At 40.0% G+C, this 19,072-nt stretch overlaps 2 protein-coding genes across 4 annotated transcripts; both read left to right on the top strand.

The window, feature by feature from the left end:
- Positions 1–2,260: 2,260 nt before the first annotated feature.
- loxa (lysyl oxidase a) lies at positions 2,261–7,886 on the top strand. Of its 2 annotated transcripts, XM_030065445.1 has the most exons (7): positions 2,261–3,005; positions 3,365–3,473; positions 4,085–4,222; positions 5,706–5,862; positions 7,298–7,393; positions 7,576–7,691; positions 7,807–7,886. In XM_030065445.1, the coding sequence occupies exons 1-7, from the start codon at positions 2,405–2,407 to the stop codon at positions 7,811–7,813; spliced, it is 1,224 nt and encodes a 407-aa protein (XP_029921305.1). In that variant the 5' UTR covers positions 2,261–2,404; the 3' UTR covers positions 7,814–7,886. The 2 variants fall into 2 exon arrangements, with proteins under 2 accessions (XP_029921305.1, XP_029921306.1); XM_030065446.1 differs by lacking the exon at positions 7,807–7,886 and having other exon boundaries at positions 7,576–7,695.
- A 2,209-nt stretch (positions 7,887–10,095) lies between these two features.
- Positions 10,096–19,044, top strand: snx24 (sorting nexin 24). 2 transcript variants are annotated; one of them, XM_030065152.1, is made up of 8 exons: positions 10,096–10,341; positions 12,338–12,421; positions 13,708–13,812; positions 14,243–14,337; positions 14,458–14,487; positions 14,782–14,846; positions 15,461–15,527; positions 18,657–19,044. In XM_030065152.1, exons 1-8 carry the CDS (start codon positions 10,273–10,275, stop codon positions 18,688–18,690), a joined length of 549 nt encoding a protein of 182 aa, XP_029921012.1. In that variant the 5' UTR covers positions 10,096–10,272; the 3' UTR covers positions 18,691–19,044. The 2 variants fall into 2 exon arrangements, with proteins under 2 accessions (XP_029921012.1, XP_029921014.1); XM_030065154.1 differs by having other exon boundaries at positions 10,098–10,341; positions 15,461–15,601.
- Positions 19,045–19,072: the final 28 nt, after the last annotated feature.

Raw genomic sequence — 19,072 nt, 5'->3', positions numbered from 1 at the left:
TGAGCCAGTGGTGGCTTCAACCACAATCTGTATCGAATGTCTCCAATTTATCTCTGGGTCTTTGGTACATCTAAGACATTTGGAGGGTGGATACATATTTGGGGGCTCATATAATACCTCTCGGCGCTGATTCGTCCTCAAGGCTTATACAAGCAAAAATGTAATATCACATGACCTGCAACTGGAATATGCACCGTTGACTGTTCTATAATACTGAACAGCTTCCATTATCCAAAGATAATAGATTGTGTAACCCCACTTTGCCGCATTGTGTAAAGATTTTGACGTTAAACACACAGAACTATCCTCACAAGGTACTCTACCTGACAGACAAATGTCTTTTTGCTCAGCTGCTCTTTGAACAGTCTGAAGTTTGAGCCAAAGCCATTAACAGCCAACTTCACTCTTGGATCACTATCAAACAGTGTTGTTTTGCAGCTAATGGAGAAAATCCCCCACAACCGAGGATTGTTCTACCATTATATTACCATTTATGCTTCTAGAGTTGGTAGTGAATTAAAGAGCAATTCCACAAATTATTTGCTTCTGCAGAATTAGTGGGTGCAATCTGATTTCACTGATGGCTTCAGATCGCACTATTTCAGTTTTTGTTGTTCTTTGTTTTTAAATAGCAAAGCAGTGGGAGTCAAATTTCAAAAAAAGCTGTTTAAATCATAAAAAGAAAAAAAAAAACAATGCCTGACAGAAATACCCTTTTAAGTGTGTGTGTGGAGTACTCAGGCAGCACGTTTCCAACGTCCACCACCACTAGCAGACTCCCTTGAGAGCTGATAATGGCTAGGGAAAATGGCATGCAGCACCCCTTATTATTTGCAGTCATCTGCCCCCTAGTGTCAAGATATGGGACACCGTAATTGAACTCCCAGGTGTTGTGATCACACACCTCCTTTTGTCTTAGGTCTCCTAACCTTTGCGTCTAAGACAGGGCTTTTCTAGCTAGTGACTAGGACTTGACCGTGTATGTTATGTTGAATTTTAACTCCTGGTATGCATTTTTTTTTCATAATTAATTGACAATTCTAACCAAAGAAACAGCATTTGTTGCTTGCAGAGCTCAACATTAATCTCTGGTAATCCCACTTACCTGTTATGGTGAATCATGATTCTGCGCATGTAAGCAAATGCTTCTCATAAAATGGTGCTCTTGTGACCTGTGAGATTTAAACTCCTGACAATTTGGTGCGGTTAAGCAGCAGCCATGGTGTGGTCAACTCTGTCGATTCTCAAAAGTCTTTCCCAGATTGCTAGACAGAGGGAAATGAAAACCTTTGATTAAATTTCCCAAGCCATGCATTATGCCTGTGGTGTTAACAACAGGGCGGTGTTTTCATTGGACTACAGCAAAGGCTTCAGATCTAACTGAGACCTTGGGGTCAGCGTGGCCAGTCTGCTCCCAGACTCATTATCAAAGCCCTCAAGGATCAAGACCAACAGCTTCATTTGTTTATTGCTCAGAATAGCTGTTACCTTAGACAAGATTAGTCTGCAGACCTGAGCAGCATGTGATGACTCTTTCACGTTTCCAGAAAAGAGCCAGAGGAGGGAGAATTAAGGAAACGGGGAGGGGTTGATTTATGGGGGATGATTTCCCAGAAAGAAAAATGGCATGTTGCAAGATCATTACAGAATCATGTTTACATTTACGTGCTCTTCCTATAAGACGAGCTGATGTGTACGGAGGGTTGTGGCACTTGTGTGTTGCAATTTGGTTAGGAGTTCATCCAACAGTCAGGGTAAGAGCCATTTATCATGGTGTGTTTGCTGATCTGGCAAAAAGATCCTACACATGCTCTAGGAATTAGGTGGTGTCATTTAACCAACCATATTGTTGGGTGAATTTCACAAGAGAGAGTTTGCAAATGTTATGTCTAAGTGTGTGTGTGTGTGTGTGTGTGTGTGTGTGTGTGTGTGTGTGTGCGTGTGTATGTCTGTTTCTATATGTATCTCTATCTTAATATGTGGCTTCTTGTTATTTGTGATGCATAAAAGAAATGTCATTAAATCACGTGGATTGTTTTTCAAAGGGCAGCCGTGCAGTTATTAAACGCTCCGGGCAGACGCATGAGGTTAGTTGGGGTTCGAGTCTGATCAGCCTCACGTACCCAGCGGTTATATGAGCAGCAGTACCATTTTGGACTTGTATAACATATTCAGAAACTTCAAATGCTGAACTCCTCCTCCTCATCTCACTAGACGCATCTGCACGCGTAGGAACAGAGCGATAGGCTATGAGTCCACACGGATACGTATAAAGTTAGGATTTATTCTCTGTTCCTTGGATGTACTTTATATAGAAATGAAACATATTTAACAGACAAGTGATATCCCCGCTCATTTGAAATATTCGTTCAGTCACATTAAGTTTCGTTCAACTCAAGTCATTATGGGATTACGCATATTTGGCACGCCACTTTACGCATATGCATGCGCTTATTTATTTGTTTTCATACTGCAAGCTGCCCACTCTCAGAGGAATCCCGAGACACGGCAAGGAAATAACCAGAGAACGCCTCTCCGGCAGACACTACAGTGGGCACACAATGGCAAGATTTTTAGTATTTTAAGTCATGGCTCGGAGTATCAGCCACCGAGGCAGAGGGGCGCACAGGAGCAAGTGCAAGCAGGACCTGTCACCATCATTCGCGATGGAGACGTGAACAGGGAGGCGAGGAGACCCTCGGACACCTCCGGCCAGGCTGCGTCCAGCGCCGGCAGCTCCCGCTGGGTGCCACCTCAGGCCCAAAGGCATCTGAGGCATCAGCACGGCCATCCAGGTGGCCACGCAGAGGCGCAGAGGAACAGCACGACGAATGAGACCCAGGATGGAGCCCCGGTCAGGAGAGAGGACATGATGGTTGGTGATGATCCTTATGACCCATACAAGTCCACTGACAGAGATAATCCTTACTACAATTACTACGATGTTTATGAGAGACCCAGGCCCAGGCCCAGACCGGGCTATGGCACAAGCTACCACCAGTACGGTAAGAAGGAGTCAAGGCTTCTCGGAAATAAACTACTTTAATGTTCAGCTAAATATAATTTAAAAAAATTATATCCAAAGTTGCTGATCTATAGATAGATAGATAGATAGATAGATAGATAGCTTTGGATCTATCTATCTATCTATCTATCTATCTATCTATCTATCTATCTATCTATCTATTTGTCTGGCTCTCTGTCTGGCTCTCTATGTGCCAAATCTGTATATTTGTTAGTCTTTTCATGTAATTATCAGCCTTTTATTTATTGTTTAATTTAGCAAATATTGTCATAATTATCATTAGCATTGTCACTAGTAATGTAGTAATGCTGTTATTATAATTTATGAATTATTGTTTAGGTCTACCTGATCTTGTGCCAGACCCATACTACATCCAGGCCTCCGCCTACGTGCAGAGAGTCCCAATGTACAACCTCAGATGTGCAGCCGAAGAAAACTGTTTGTCAAGGTAGGCTGTTGTCAAAACAGGTCCACGTGAGGGGAAGAACAAAAAAAAAAAAAAAAAAAAAAAAAAAAAAAAAAAAAACCCAGCGTGGCAGGCAAGTCTGACTGTGTTTTCACACAGCTCTGTGCCCTAACCACCACCTAAAGTGTTTGTGGTCACCAGTTGCCTGGTGGAACCAGGGGATGAAGGTAGAATGAAGCGGGACTGTGCTGCTCATGGTCAAAGGGTGGAGTGATGGGATACTATAAAGTTTAATCACTGGAACTCGCCTGAGGGGAAAAATACAACTGGTAAACACATTATTGAAAACTAACCCAAACAACCGCGCACTTTCAAAATATTTTTTCCAGCCAGCGTTTGCACGTAAGCTGCCTTAGCACAGAGTCATAGTCTGCTCCACTGACTAGAGGGGATTTTGCACAAGAAACCACCTTGGTGTGCTGAGTTCTGGGGAATGTATGTACGTTGTAGTTGCACGTATACAAACTGATGCTTTCCACAAACAAAGCTCCTAATGTATAATTAAAGTTCATTGAATTGAATTGATGATGTCATTGCGTCTAAATGGCCAGTGTTGTATTCTAAATCTCCTCCTCTTTTGTGTGTGCATGCAGTTCAGCCTACAGGTCAAGTGTCAGGGACTATGACACCCGCATGCTGCTGAGGTTCCCTCAGAGAGTCAAGAACCAGGGCACAGCCGACTTCCTGCCCAGCAGACCACGCTACTCATGGGAATGGCACAGCTGTCACCAGTGAGTAAACCTCTTCACATCGGCGCTGTCCGTCTTTGCTCCAGCACCTCAGAATAAAACCCTGTGACTTTTGGCTGTTTTCTTGCATTGCTCTGCATATCCCGGCCAACATGTTGCTCTCCTTAGACTCATTTGTTTGAGACATTCATGCAGGCTTGTGTAAACCAACACCGGCCTCCAACTCAGTACTTCCAGTGCTTATGTGAGAACTGTGGATCTGGATATGCAATGAGAAGGTTCATAAAAAGTAGTCTGGGCCACTGCTTTACAGATATAATTTAGGTTTTATGTAACCATTTAAATTTTATGTGTTTCACATATGTTTATGAAAAAGTTAGAGGGAGAAAATAGGGCATTGGGAAGTTTATTAACACATTGTAACTTGGAATGTAAATCTGTCTTTGTTTAAATGTGCAAACAACCTACACAATGGATGATGACCAAAGTCTCAGTATCACTGGCATTTGTCAGTCAAGGAACAGTGTGTGACTGTAGTATGGCACCCCCTGTTGCACCGCTGATGGTACTATTAGCTATGTTTCACTCATGAGTCATTGCACTGAAGAGAATATAGCTTCGATAAATACACAGACTACTTCACATGAGTTTTACTTTTTTAGACTTTTAAACTTCTATTGAGTATACATTTTGTATAAACTGAAAACAGCGCCGGCCTTTACATGTGACTGAGCTTCAGATGAAATTCTATAGATTTGCCACCGATTGCAAAAAAAAAAAAAAAAAAAGCCATGCAGTGTATAAGAAAGGGGCAGTGAGGAACATGGACCAAAAAGTGGCAAACATTTCTATTTTCTTGCTGAGCTTGTGGAAAACAGCCTCGTTGTCTTGATCTCACAGAATCTGTGTATAACTACCTCAGCCCATAGTTATGCTCTAAAACAAGCAATGCACTGTGCTAATCCCTGTGATGGAGCACATCTGGCAGAGCTCCAGCCAACTGTTGATGTAGATCCTAGTCCTATACTGCTTTTTTGCTGTGTTTTGAAAGTCAACTGATGTTAAAATCCAGACTCCTTTAGTCTCCTTAAATAAATGTCCTGACATTTGTGGAATGAAAGCGGATTGCAAACACGATGCAGATTCATTTCACAGTTAACTGCCCATCAGTCACACTATGATAAGATTTTATTTTGTGCAGTGATAGGATGGTCAAGATAAATACCCTTTTTTTTCTTCTCCAGACACAATTATTTGTAGCCATGAGATGAGCAGGATGCCATCTGGAGATGACAGGACATACCTCACAAAATGTTTTTCAGTGTGAAACAGTCCAGTCAAGTGCAGATTGGGAACCCAAAATGGTTCATACCTCTGTCCCGGATGGGTCTATCAATATGACAGAAGTCCCTTGTTTAAAAAAAAAAAAAAAAAAAAAAAAAAAAAAAAGCAGATTGACATTGAATTTACCCAGTCGGGGTCCTGTGCTCAAGTATATTAAGAAGGCTGTGCTGCTTATTCACAGGCATTTCCACAGCATGGACGAGTTCAGCCACTACGACCTGCTGGATTCCAGCTCACAGAGGACGGTGGCAGAGGGCCACAAGGCCAGCTTCTGCCTGGAAGACACTTCCTGTGACTACGGCTACTACAGGCGGTTTGCCTGCACTGCACACACCCAGGTTACCAAAATAGTTACCGAGATAACCACCACACATCTCCATTTTCACCCACTGTTAAAATATTGTTATTACATAAAACATTTATTTACGGTCTTTAAGGCAAATTGCATATAATCACCGTGCAGTAAATAGTCCAGTGGTGTTGCTTTAATCACAAACAATTATGGATTGCAAGGGCTGGTTACAGAATAAAGGCCTAGAACAATAATTATAAAGATTACCATAAACTATAGCAATACACTGTTGGCCAAACATTCACATATTCACACATTCAACAGTGTTTTATTTTGTCACATGAGACCTCAGACCAGAATGGAGGACTTGATTTGGTTTGATTTTACTTTACTCAACCTGTTTTTACTTGACACATAGTATTAAAAACTAGGTTCATGAATAGGAAAGAGGAAGTAAAATTCTGCCCTTGAAGGCAGGTTTAATGAGTATTTCCACAGAACCCAATGGCAGTTTGATGATCTCTTTTCTCTCCTGCCTGGATTTCTATGAGAAGCTCCTCAGTAAACAAAGCATCCACACACTGAGCTGACCCCCTCCCTCCCCCTGTCTTTTTTAGAGCTTTGATTTGATTGGTTGAAACGTTTTTTTCCTGTTTCCTCTCCGTCCAAAATATTGCTGTGAAAATGAACCCAAAAAAAAAAAAAATGTTATCAGAATCCCTGAGGGGAAATTGGGTCAGTTGCAGTTGTTCAGTTCCCAAGAGAAGAATTAAATTCTAAGAAATAGAAAAAGAAATAAGAACTGTTAAAAAAGATTTGGAAAGAAATTTGGAAAAAGTATGTGCATTAAGTCCCAATATGTGCATTAATACTACAAAATATTACAACAATAAATACAGAAGTAAGAAATTGAGCCTACATAAAAAGTGTAACTATGCACACCATATATACACAAGAGTATGATTAAAATGATTTTGAAAAAAAATAATAATAATAATGCAGAGTGCAAGATGCAGAAAATGCAAAATCTTAGTCCCTCCCCCCTCCTTTTCCCAGGCTTTTTTTAGACTTTAATTTGATTGGCTGAAACTTTTTTTTTTTTTTTCCTTTTGCCTCTGCATCTAAAGAACTCCTGTGAGACTGAACCAAAACTATAGATATAGGTTTATTGTGTATTCTAAGAAAAGAAAACTCTTTTTGAGATTAAAGTCGTACATTTACAAGAAGAAACATGGATATTCTCTGAGATTAAAGTGGCAAAATACTCACAAACTTATTGGAAAAAAGCTAAAAAAAAAAAAAAAAAAAAAAATCTGAGCTCATAAAGTCACAAATTTCTGTATTTTTTTTTTCTCCCTACAATGGCTCTAAAAAACAGACAAAAAAATTTGGCTGTATTTTCTTTTATATGTGAAAGTGCCTATAGTCATGTGTTTATGCCAGCGAATGTGATTTATAAGTCAGATGTTATGCACCTGCAGGGGCTGAGTCCAGGATGTTATGATACCTACAATGCAGACATTGACTGCCAGTGGATCGACATCACAGATGTGAAACCTGGAAACTATGTCCTCAAGGTTTGTCCGAAATACCAGATGACATAGTTGGTCGCTCTCCTTTGGGAACGAACCCCTTGGATTTGAACCCCTGACACTGCACGCCGCAAAACACACGCACATCTTTTGCTCTCACAACCTTTGTCGCTGCGTTTGTCGATAAGAGTTTTTAATATCAATTTTATCTCTGTTTTGCTCCACAGATCAGTGTAAACCCCAGCTATCAGGTGCCGGAGTCAGACTACAGCAACAACGTGGTGCGCTGTGAGGTCCGCTACACTGGCAACTATGCCTACGTGTCAGGTTGTCACATGTCACCGTGAGTATCTCCGTTCACCTCAGACACTGTTAGGTTAGAAGTGCTCCAGAGATATTCATATTACCCTCCAGAAATACTATAATAAAGGTGTTTTTTGCATTATTATTTCTTTCAGATATTAAGAAATGACAGTCATTCACAGCACCGCTACGGAGCAGCTCTGTAAATGACAGTGACGAGGACTGCATACTTATAGAATCGACATTTTTAATTGGTTAGTTTTTTACAAGGTGTTGTTTTCTGTATTCTACACATAAACAATGTACTTATAAAGGTTTTGAAAACAGGGCCTAAAGCTGTATTATAATTGATAATACTCACAAATTCTATAAAAGTATGAGTAATTTGACTTGATCGCATGTGATTTGTGCTAAATGTGTTTGCTTTATACCTTATAGCTTTAAATCCATCTTTTTTGCTCGTGTGTGAAAGTATTTTTCTCGCCCTTGCTATTCATATTCATATTCTTTTCTCACCCTTTCTTTTGAATGTCTCTGTTTTTATTCTTCTTTTGCATTGTACTGTATAGGCTTGCATTTCATATCATCATATCAATTCACTGATAGTGAAAAGACAAAAAAAAAAAGAAATGCAAGTAAGCTCAGAGTAGCAAAATAAAAAACAACAACAACAAATCACATTGTTCAGTCGTTATGAATTATTATATTGAGATTAAAATAATAAAACAGAAATGATTGTTTAAAAGAAAATGTATTTGTTGTATTTATATACAGTACGATGAAGGAAACTCTTCAGATCTTTTGATGAAATCTACTTGAATAAAATTCTGTGACATTGTATCTTCTTTTTAAATGATCAATTTTAAGTGAATTCTCTCTCACACACACACACACACACACCATCAAAAACAACAAGGCACCTCTATCATTTCAGTTCATACAAATTTGTAAAAGCGAGTGGACAATGGGACACAACATCAGCACAGCCAACTAAAGGCTGGCGAGTAAAAATACTTGGTTACGGTTAGGAAAAGGTTATTGTTCAGGTTAAGGCCCAGACACACCAAACTGACATCAAAGAACAAGCAGCGACAAAGGCCGACTGTTGTGTCGCCTCACATCACCTGTGTTGGGGCCAAAAAGCTGACCTTGGACACCCTGCAGAGACTACAGCCAACGGCCACCTGCATGAGAGTACATAAGGCTCCATACCAGCAGGTGGCAGTAGATTGTATTAGTCACTCAACAAGGGAGACCAGGACCCAGGAATGCAAATATACAAACCATAAACAAAGCAGCATTTGCTTACCATTTTCATAGTACTCTCACTCGCCACAGGCTACTAATCCAGAGTATGTCTGATCAGAAGCTGTGAATGGCACTGCAGCCATTGGTCTTTTGGTGGTGGAAGAAGAAAGGAAGACAGGCGAAAAATAATTTCTCTTCTCGTGCACTGATTGTCTGCCAGTCAGTGTGATCTCTCTCACTGACTGGCTCCCCCGCTGATTCAGCAAGTTCAATCGGCTGAACAGCCAACAGCAGGGGTCTGACTAGTGCCAATGATGCAGGACACACCACAAATACCCGGGCCACAGACGCTCAGCAGTGAGCAAACATTGGCTAATGGCTGTCCATTGCCTCGGTGTGTCACAGCTTTTAGGAAAAGGTTTGACATGATGGTTAAGGTTAGGAAAAGGTCAAGGTTAAGGTTATGAAACATTAGCTTATGTTTACAGATAGCTGAGCAAACACTGTTCTTGCTTGACACAGGATTTGGATTCTGGTTGGCTGAGTGAACGTGGTGTTTTGTTTTTTTTATTGGTGATACTGTTAACGAGACATAGTGGAAAGGAAAAATAAATAAATAAAAGACAAATCAAGCAAATAGACAAACAAATAAGCAAACAAAAATAAACGTAGTGAACGTAGTGTTGATTGACCCATCCATCACTCCACCAGCCTCCTTACACAGACTTTGGCTTAATACTAGACCACAGTGTAATATTAATACTACATTACAGTGTAGTATTAATACTACACTAATATTAATACTACATTACAGTGTAGTATTAATACTACACCAATATTAATACTACACCACTGTGTAGTAATAAGGACCGCCAGAGGTCCCTTAACTTTAAAATGTAAATTTTGTCATAATAAGCTGCTGTACAAACGACCTACAGTCTGATCAGTGGAGATGCATTTGGGATCCCTGATGACCCCAGGAGTTAACAGTGATCTGTACCAGTGATCAGTGAACTGTTGGACAGGATCTGAGTGTGTCTGTGTTTGTCTTCACCCAGTGATGAACTATCCACCCCTGCCCTCTGCCCACTGCATGCTGGGATAGGCTCCAGCCTCATTGTGACCCTGAATGGCAACAAGCAGTTGTGGAAAACGGATGGTTTTTGGAGAACCGTCCGCATTAACACGAGTGCAGCAGTGTGTCCTCCTCGTCACCAGGTGGCAGCAGAGAGGCATGGCGCAGTTTACCCGATTCAAGTGATGTTGAACTGGGCTGGAGAGTAACTAGCAGCAGTGTGTGGCAGCCTTCAAGGCGGCTCTGCTCTGCTTTTTCATTGAATTCTGCTGTTTAGATGTTTCCTCGCTGAGAGAAAATGCACCCGGTCAGAGTGTCTATCCCGTCGTTCCGCTCCGAGAACAACTCCATCGAGAAAGGCTACACGGTAAGCCGCTCTGTGCACTCTGCCTGGCTCTGTCTGCGGTGCTGCTGACACCGAAACCCAGCGTAACTTAGCTGCTGTGTGTACCATTACAAATAATAAAGGGAAAATGGATAATACCAGTACGGGGGCTTTGAAGTTGTCGGTCAAGCTATTGATTTATTGAGACCAACGCTGCGTCCATTAATTTCGAAGTCACGTCTCTTCAAGACAAAACACGACTGAGTAGCGTAAAAAATTAAAAATGTGTGACCCATTTACTTTAGCTAAAAAAAATAAAATAAAAAAAAAATCTAAAGTTCAGGCGCTACAGTGTATGACGTTCATTTAGTTTGACCTAATGGCGTCGTGTGTACCCACTTGTAGTGCCAATGGGTGTCAACTGTAAACAGAGCTCCATATCTCTGGAGGGGAGGGCACATTAATCACCTTTTTATTTACAGAGCACGGTTTACACTCCTTATTTAGCCTGACATAATATTTACACTGTCTCCTAGTTTGCGTTAATATAAGTGGTGTTTGATTTAAACAAATTATCAGATTGAGAAATATCCTCAAGGGTCCGTTGCAGTTGCTCAAGAGAAAATATAAGCATAAGTGAAATAAAGAAATAGAAAAGGACATTTAAAAACAAGTGCATTAGAAATTTGTGATAAAAATGTGTGCGTGATTGATCAATATGTGCACGAATCCTAGTTGTGCTTTAATCCTAGTTGTAAAAAAATGTAATGTAAAAAATTATATAGTATAGCATTTATGTATTATGTGTCTGTGAGGACTTGATCTTGTAAGGAAAAAATGTATCTCTGAAATATTTATTTTATTTTTATTGGTGTTTTTTTTGTTTGTTTGTTTGTTTGTTTTTTTTAACCTGAGGTCATAATTTCTCCAAAATTTAATTGACCAGCACATTATTGGCCATGGTCAGTCAAGTCAGTTTCCAGCTAATCAAACAGTTATTTATCTGCACAGTGAGCTGTTTTCCTCGACATTTGTAGTCCCAGATATCCAGGAGCCATTACCACTATACCATGATGGAACATATATTTGTCCTGCAATATTTGGCCACAATGGTGTGATTCTTATGAGGGCAACAAGGGATAGAAATTAAAGTGTCAAAGTGTCATTGCACCACAGTATGTGAATCAGGAGCGGGTGGTGCTGAAGGGATGTGCGTGCACAGTGATGTGTCAGCCAGTAAGGAAGTGTGAAGTGACTGACACTGATTTTACTCAGTCCAAAAAAGTGCTGAAGTCATCTTTTGGTCATGTCTTGCCCAATCTCCAAGCTATTTGCAAACTGTAAAGAAAGCAAGCAAAGATCAAGTAACCAGCTAAAGAAATGTGAAATGTATTGCGACTAGAGAGTCTGTAGTATTAACATATCAAGTATCAACAGAGACCTTTTGTTAGCCAACAGGTTTTTTCATTGTAACATAGCCATACACTGCAAATAGATCATTTATCTATTTTATCTCCTGGCCTTTTTTTTTTTTTTGGCATTTTGTATGTGTATAAGTGTAGAAAATATTTTTTTGAGTTATTCCAAAAATTTCTGACATTTGTCTGTTTGCCTTGGGAGATGTGTTTATATGTATACATTTTAAAATTGCTCAGATAACTCTTGAATGGACTTTCTCCTCAACATTATGCAGGCCAAAAGAGAGAATTCATACAATTAACCTTACCTTTTAGGGAAGGGCCCAGCTGAATGAAGGAAGTAGGAGAGTGTCTGTCAGAGATTCCTGACAGATCACTTTTTTTTGTACAACAGCAGCCAGATGCTTCCTCTTGACATCTAGCTGACATAGGCACCGACAGGCAGCTTGGGGACTGACAGTATGCTTTGTGAAGGGAAATTACTGGCTGATGAATGCAAAATGTATATCATCTCCTGAGCATAATTGAAGAAAACCAGCTGGTTGACATTCAAGACGGGAATTTTCCCCTCTAATTTGTTAAAAGTAATGCTTCCTCCTTCCTTCTTCCTTTGCTTTCAGGTGTTTAAAATTGAGGTGCTCATGAATGGCAGACAACACACTGTTGAGAAACGTTACAGCGAATTTCATGCATTGCATAAAATGGTGAGTTTTTGTGCACTACAAAATAAGACTTGAGGATATGGAAAACCTTAATATCGCAATATTTTTGACTGAATACCTCAGTGTTGATATTGTGAAACCTGTGTCCTAAAAGTTACGTTCTCATACAACTAAACTGCATTCTTGAATGACAGATTGGCCAATTGTGAACCACGCTCTCTCATCTAACATCAGTGTTTGACCTCATAAATGAATCGGCCAAAATTTCCACAGACACTCCAAAATCTCGGAGAAAGCCTTCTCAGGAGAGCAGAAGCTCTTCTAGGATTTAGAATGGGATGTCAGAAAAGCTCCTGTAGGTGTAATGTGTAGGTGGTCCAATACTTCTGTCCATATCAGGTGTGTGTCCAATCAACATATCTTGTATATCATTTTAGCCAGTTTTGTCACTTTAGCCACTAAAACTACTATGTTAAGGTAAGGGAAAGTTTAGGTTTAGGTATAAAACCAACCTGGTTAAGGTTTTGGCATAAAAAAAAAAAAAAAAACTTGGTTAAGGTTGTTGACCCATCTGCCACCACTCCATCCTGATATAGTGGACTTCAGACTAGGGATGCACAATACTGGATTTTTTGATCTTGGTCGATGGACAATAACTGTTTTTGCACATATTTTTTTCCCATCTAATTGCAAAGAATGTCAAGTCTCTCCTGTAGTGGAATGAACATATTACTATGCCTGCTCTCATCATGATGACCACTGGCAGATGCAGCCATGGAAAACAGTGCTTTTCAAAATGTACAGATTCACTGGGCAAAGTGACAAAACTGCTTCTACTAAGGTTATGTAAAACATGCCATATTTTAAAAACTATTTTATTTCAGACCAAAAGATTCATCCTCCTTAAACAGGCTGACCTACATATGATGTTCTCCCAGAGACAAGCCTGACAGTAGACACAACCAGGACCAGTTTGACCTATGTTGCATATCAGCGTGAAATAGGTTTTATTTCAGGCTGATATTGGCTGATACCAATGACATGCCAGTATCATTGTGCATCCCTGCCTCAGACTTAGTGATTACAAACGCTCTTATGATACAAACTGACATAATCCACAATAAAATTCATTCCCCTTGAAAAATAAATGAGAAAGCAGTTGAGTTGTATGAGAACATAATTTTTGGAGACCAGACGCCTTTCCTCCAGAGTAGCCTTTATAACCAGGAAAAGTCGACACTTGCGCCACTTGTAGACGCTTAGTGTTGGTCTGTTTTTAATGCACACATTCAAGACATTAATTTGTCCAAACCTCTCAATCCCTCCAGCTGAAGAAGAGCATAAAGCCGCCAGAGATTCCTTCTAAACATGTTAGAAACTGGGTTCCCAAAGTGCTGGAGCAGAGGAGGCACGGCCTGGAGCTCTATCTGCAGGTACAGAGTCCAGCGGACGCAGACACACGACTGACTGAGCAGCTCTCCACCCGCCTCCACCGGTTGAACTTTACCTTAACTTTCCCTTTGATTTTAAAACAAGAAGAGAAACCTCTTTATTTGTAGTGTATGAGGTCATTGTCATGCACGTAGACTTCTCTGCTGATACAGTTTCAATGCTGAGGGTCGCAGTCACTCTGACTGATCCTGGCACATTCTTATATGATGCATTTTTTAAATTTTATCCAATATATTATGCCTGAAATACACAATAAATTTATAATTTGTACAGGTAGGCAAGATAAAGGATTAAAACCAACAATTTCAACCTGCTCAGTTTGACCTAACATAAACAAAGTCATGCATAGGACTCTATACTGCCTCTTGACCCACACATGCAATTTGCTTTTGTTTTGTCTCTTCTTTGCAGACTATAATTATGGAAAATGAGGTTCTTCCAAAGATATTCCTGGATTTCCTGAATATCCGCCATTTTCCTTCAGTGCCAAAAACAGAAAGCTGTGGGTAAGTTTGAATTGTGGGTTTCCAATAAAATGAGCGTTGCATTTGTGACATTGTTCACTGGTAGAAGAGTTCAAGTTCCCAAGATACTGGATGAGATTGTTTTTTTTTTCTTTCCTTAAGGTCATTTGATACTGAATCAGAGGAATCAAGGTCAGTAATTTTTTCTGTTTCTATTTATATTTCTAATACTGTTATGCTGTTGCAGCTCAGAGTAGTTCTTTGTGCTGCTCTGCCGTTTTGACCTGTCAACATTTCAGTCATTATTTGCCCTGTACAGCTTGAACTTAATCCACCATGTAGCTGATGCTGGCTTGAATGCTTCATACTGTACGTCTGTCCTGCATGGTATTGGCTGATTTGTATGCAGTTTTCTCAGCCACCCACCAGGTCACCAGATTGCACATAGTGACCCTTTCTTTGTGTTTTTTTTTTTTTTTTTTTCAGTAAACTTTCACACCAGCCAGTCATGCTCTTTCTGAGAGACCCCTACCTACTACCATCTACCCACGGTAAGAGCACGTCACACATGCATAACACTTTTGTTCAAGCTCAAGCTGATTTATTTCTGTAGCACCATTATCACAGCCATGTCTCAAAGATCGTTACAAACAAATGAGCCTGCCTGCATCTGATTAGTCAACAACAATTCAGAGCAAGGTGGTGAAACACAGACAGGAGACAACAGAAACAAACAGCACATAGCAGGCCTGCCTATCCGATACAGCCTTGCCTGTCAGCATACAAGGAAAAAAAAAAAAACCCAAGACAACCTTATTAGGAAGAAAATGAGAGAAACCTGGGGTGAACCAAAGACAATGAGGGATCCCTCAGCAGGACAGCAGAATGTGCAATACAAACAATCAGAGGATCTTTGATGCAGGAGAAGATGATATAGTAGAGTCCATAGCTGGCCAGAGATCATATAAACAGCACATCGCCCACATTGACAAGCAGCATCAGAGATGGACCCTTGGCAGCAGCACTTTACTCTGTTTTTAAAAAACACAGGCATTTTAGTAGCACAGTTGGACAGATGAAGCGTTTCTGGTACTTTACTACTGTACAAGCGTGGGCAAACCGAAGTCCATTAACCTAGTTTTACAATTCTTTTCTCCACTTTTAGATACATTTTCAAATGTTGTGATTGAAGGTGTGGTACACGGAGTTTTCTACCCAGACCTTCAGCCAAGGTAGAGTTCAACCAAGCCACCGCGGAGGGCTCACTGCTGCAAACGGATGCTTCAGATGTTCACGCCATTTTGAGGTGTGCGTTGGGATGGATGTCACATGTCAACATACATGGAGTCTCGTTGATAAAACCTTCCATAATTCACCAGTGAAGGATTGCGTAAGCATAAAATAGGAATAAAAACTGCATACACTTAAAACAAAATACACTACACTGCAAAAAAAAAAAAAAATATGCATAATCCTTTTTTACAGTATCGGTAGAATATTTGTTATAAATTGCAATCATGCTTTGTTCTCATATTAACAGCCTTTTGCTCCATCTTCATTATTAAATTAAAAGATATTTAAAATAATCATAGTTATTAAAATTCCCCATATTCAGCCATATGTAATTAATTTTCTAGGTAAGTCATTTGTTCTGATGATAAAATAGTGGCAATGATTTTGCCCACTATAAGGTTATTGTTGGTCAGGCTGACTGATCTAGTGGCATTAGAAACAACATTACAAATAATTTATAATAGATCATAAAGTATCTGATCTCAGTTTTACCATTCTCTTGAAATATAGAGCTTAATTTATTTTAAAAGTATTGTCACAGTTTCTACCTTTCGTAAGAAACAGATCAATGAATCCCATGAATAGGATTAAACTGCAAATAAATAAAAGGGAAGACAGGAATAACAGCTTTCAGTGGCGCCCAACAAACTTAGAGCTTTTGTAACAAACAGGAATGTAATCAGTTACTCTCCCGTTTGTGTGTATCTCGACAGATCAGTTTTTAATGTAAGAAGAAAAAACATAAGCTGGATATGAAGAATAGGCTACACTAATTTCTAAGGTGCTTGGTGCAATGATAAGGGATGAAATTAACACAGACACCTGGTGAGTTTTCTAAATACATGCCACAACAGCAGCAACCAGCCACAATGTATTTGGAAGCCTTTGTTGTACTCCATGTTACTACAGAGTTGTAATCCAGCGACTTTTAAGGCTTGTAATTAAGGCAACGACGTCAATAAGGGCAATGATAGAATAAGCTTCAATTTGTAAGGAGGACATGAGGTTTTTGTTGAAGAGGTCAGCGTTCAGAAGATCAGGAGTGACTCAGCAGTGAAGGGCATTCCTCCACTGGGGACTCAGGAGGGAAATGTGGAGGTCAGATATTTGCCAGCTATTTGGCCAGCAGAAGCCAAACACACAGCACAGGCCAGACCATGGCCTGGAGGTAGAGAGCTGCAGCCCGCTTAGTAACATTGTACACCAGCACCAGGGATTTGAATTATTTTCGAGCAGCTAAAATGAGCCAGCCGAGGGCGTGCAAGAAGATGTGACATGAGACGGGAGATTGAAGGCAGCGTTGGCTGTGGCAGAGGCAGACAGGAGTGTTGGTGTCAGGTCAGGCCAGTGTTGGAGCATTCAGTGAGACAAACAGAAACGTGTGCTTCAAGCTGTGTAAGAGGGAGGAACATGAAGGTGAGGTGAGTGGTCTAGACCAGTGATTCTCAAGCTTTTTGGTGTCAAGGAACCACAAATTGATAGATATCAAGCTGCAGACCCGTAACATGTAGTCTCAGGGATCCTGATTAGAAAAAAAAAATTGTTATTCTATACCTTTCTATACTGTAGATTGGCAGATTAACAGTGAAGAATGTGAAAACTATGAAGAAAATAGTCATTCTTATACATTATCTCATTTGGCTAACTTTTAGGCAATGAAATAATAGTGAAGTTAAATTTTTCCTTATTTTTCTGGGGACCCCCTGGATCCCCATCAAGGACTCCTGGGGGTCCCCAGACCCCAGATTGAGAACTGCTGATTTAGATGTTGCAGTTTCAGAAAATTGCTTGATGTCACAGCTGTATTTGATTTAGCAGCTCGTGTTTTCAGGAGAAAAGGAGGACCTGAAATGAGAAGGGTTAATTTGATAAACCAGGTTTCTGCAGGTTTCTCACCTGCGTAAACCTCGTTTGCTTGACTTACCTGTTCTCACACAGTGGATCGTGAGGAGTGAGTGAAGGGTTAAACTTTGAGGACTTTCAGAATGTAAAAAAGAAAGAGCAGATAGAGATGTGCAAGTGCCAGCCTGCTGAAAGAGGGGTGAAAGGATCAAGTGGATGGAGTGAAGAGCAAAGAGGAGGAGGATGGAAAGATGGCATAATTTGCAGTAATGTGATAATAGTGAGTTGAGAGAAGATGACAAAGGTTTGCAAAGAGAATGGAGCAGCATGGTGTGAAACATGGTGTAGAGAGGACAAAATGAAACTTCATTATCAACGTGGCAAGTAGACAGAGATGCAGAGAGGGGGAGGTGAAACATCAGTGGGAACCAAATATAATTAAACTAGTGGCTTTTAGGAATGACAACTGACAGCTCCTCAACACTACAGTGGTCTGAATGCAAGGAGGCCCGGGACGATGGAGAATATTGATGCAATGTGATGATGAAGAGAGGAGGCAGAGAATCAAGACATACGATAGAGAGAATAAAAGTTCTTGTAAGGTTAAAGAGAATTAAAAATTAAAAATCTGAATAAAAAAAATAAACTCACTCAAAAAATTGTGCTTTCAGTTGCTGCCCTTTGTAGACAGACATGCTTGCTATGTAGACATTTATTAAAGATTTTATTGCTTACTAGGGCTAAAACAAATCTTACCCAAAGACAGCTAATTTTTCTTTGTTTGTTTTTTGCGTTGCTCTATGCAATTTTTAGATTATGTTTTTGGCATTTGAAAGCTTCATAAATGAGGATCATTGATTTTCACACGTAAGGGAAATGTGCATTGTATGAACTACATTTGCAGAGGCCAGTATTTAACAGTAGTCGTGACATTAAATTTGATGTTGAATTTACACCTAATGTAGACCAGTTTTCCCACTGTGGTGGTAAACGTTACAATCACATGTCATGTAGGGTGATGCAAAATAGATATTCTTTTACAGAGCATTTTTATAAGGGGTGGAGTTGGTGGTGTTTAAAAGGAATTACACTTAGTGCAATACAGTGCAATATGAAACAAAATACTAATTGTCTCGTGCATTGTTCCCTGTAAGTGAATCTTACCTGGGAACCTGAAAAGCATCAGCTGTTGTGAACACTTTTTAAATCTGACTTTACACTTACAGTTTAACCGATGACCTCTGTAGATACTCCAGATGACACCAAACTTGTCTGACCTGCTCACTGACTCACCATCACTCTTTTCCTTGTGTGACCTAACCAGCACTATGGTGATGACCTGTGACCTGTTTGAATATGTACTGAGTAAAATGAATCCTGAGGTCATGCTTTTGTGTTTTAACAAAATGTCATTTCATAGAGATCCATCTTGTAGATTTGTATTTATTTATACAGTGTAACCCTGTACTGCGTGTGCTCTTGACTGTATGAAATGTGTCAATTATGTGCCATAATGTCTACGATGAACAACACTGGAGTTCTACTGTAGCACTTTAGGATGGGCAATATGTAAAATATTAAGACTGACCAATAAAGTTGGTAATTTCCACAAAACTGGAGTTAAATGTAAAATTGATTCTAG

The sequence above is a fragment of the Myripristis murdjan genome, chromosome 12, assembly GCF_902150065.1.
Source record: "Myripristis murdjan chromosome 12, fMyrMur1.1, whole genome shotgun sequence".
In the NCBI taxonomy this organism is placed as follows: Eukaryota; Metazoa; Chordata; class Actinopteri; order Holocentriformes; family Holocentridae; genus Myripristis; species Myripristis murdjan.
The sequence above is the reverse complement of the archived record's forward strand: the minus strand, read 5'-3'. Positions and strand labels throughout refer to the sequence as shown.

Bases quoted from the DNA above. Each gene is read 5' to 3' on its own strand.
- snx24 (XM_030065152.1), top strand. From the start codon at position 10,273: ATGCACCCGGTCAGAGTGTCTATCCCGTCGTTCCGCTCCGAGAACAAC. The intron at 12,422-13,707 runs GTGAGTTTTTGT...CAATCCCTCCAG, and splicing joins TTCATGCATTGCATAAAATG to CTGAAGAAGAGCATAAAGCC. The intron at 13,813-14,242 runs GTACAGAGTCCA...TCTTCTTTGCAG, and splicing joins GCCTGGAGCTCTATCTGCAG to ACTATAATTATGGAAAATGA.
- loxa (XM_030065445.1), top strand. From the start codon at position 2,405: ATGGGATTACGCATATTTGGCACGCCACTTTACGCATATGCATGCGCT. The intron at 3,006-3,364 runs GTAAGAAGGAGT...ATTATTGTTTAG, and splicing joins CACAAGCTACCACCAGTACG to GTCTACCTGATCTTGTGCCA. The intron at 5,863-7,297 runs GTTACCAAAATA...ATGCACCTGCAG, and splicing joins CCTGCACTGCACACACCCAG to GGGCTGAGTCCAGGATGTTA.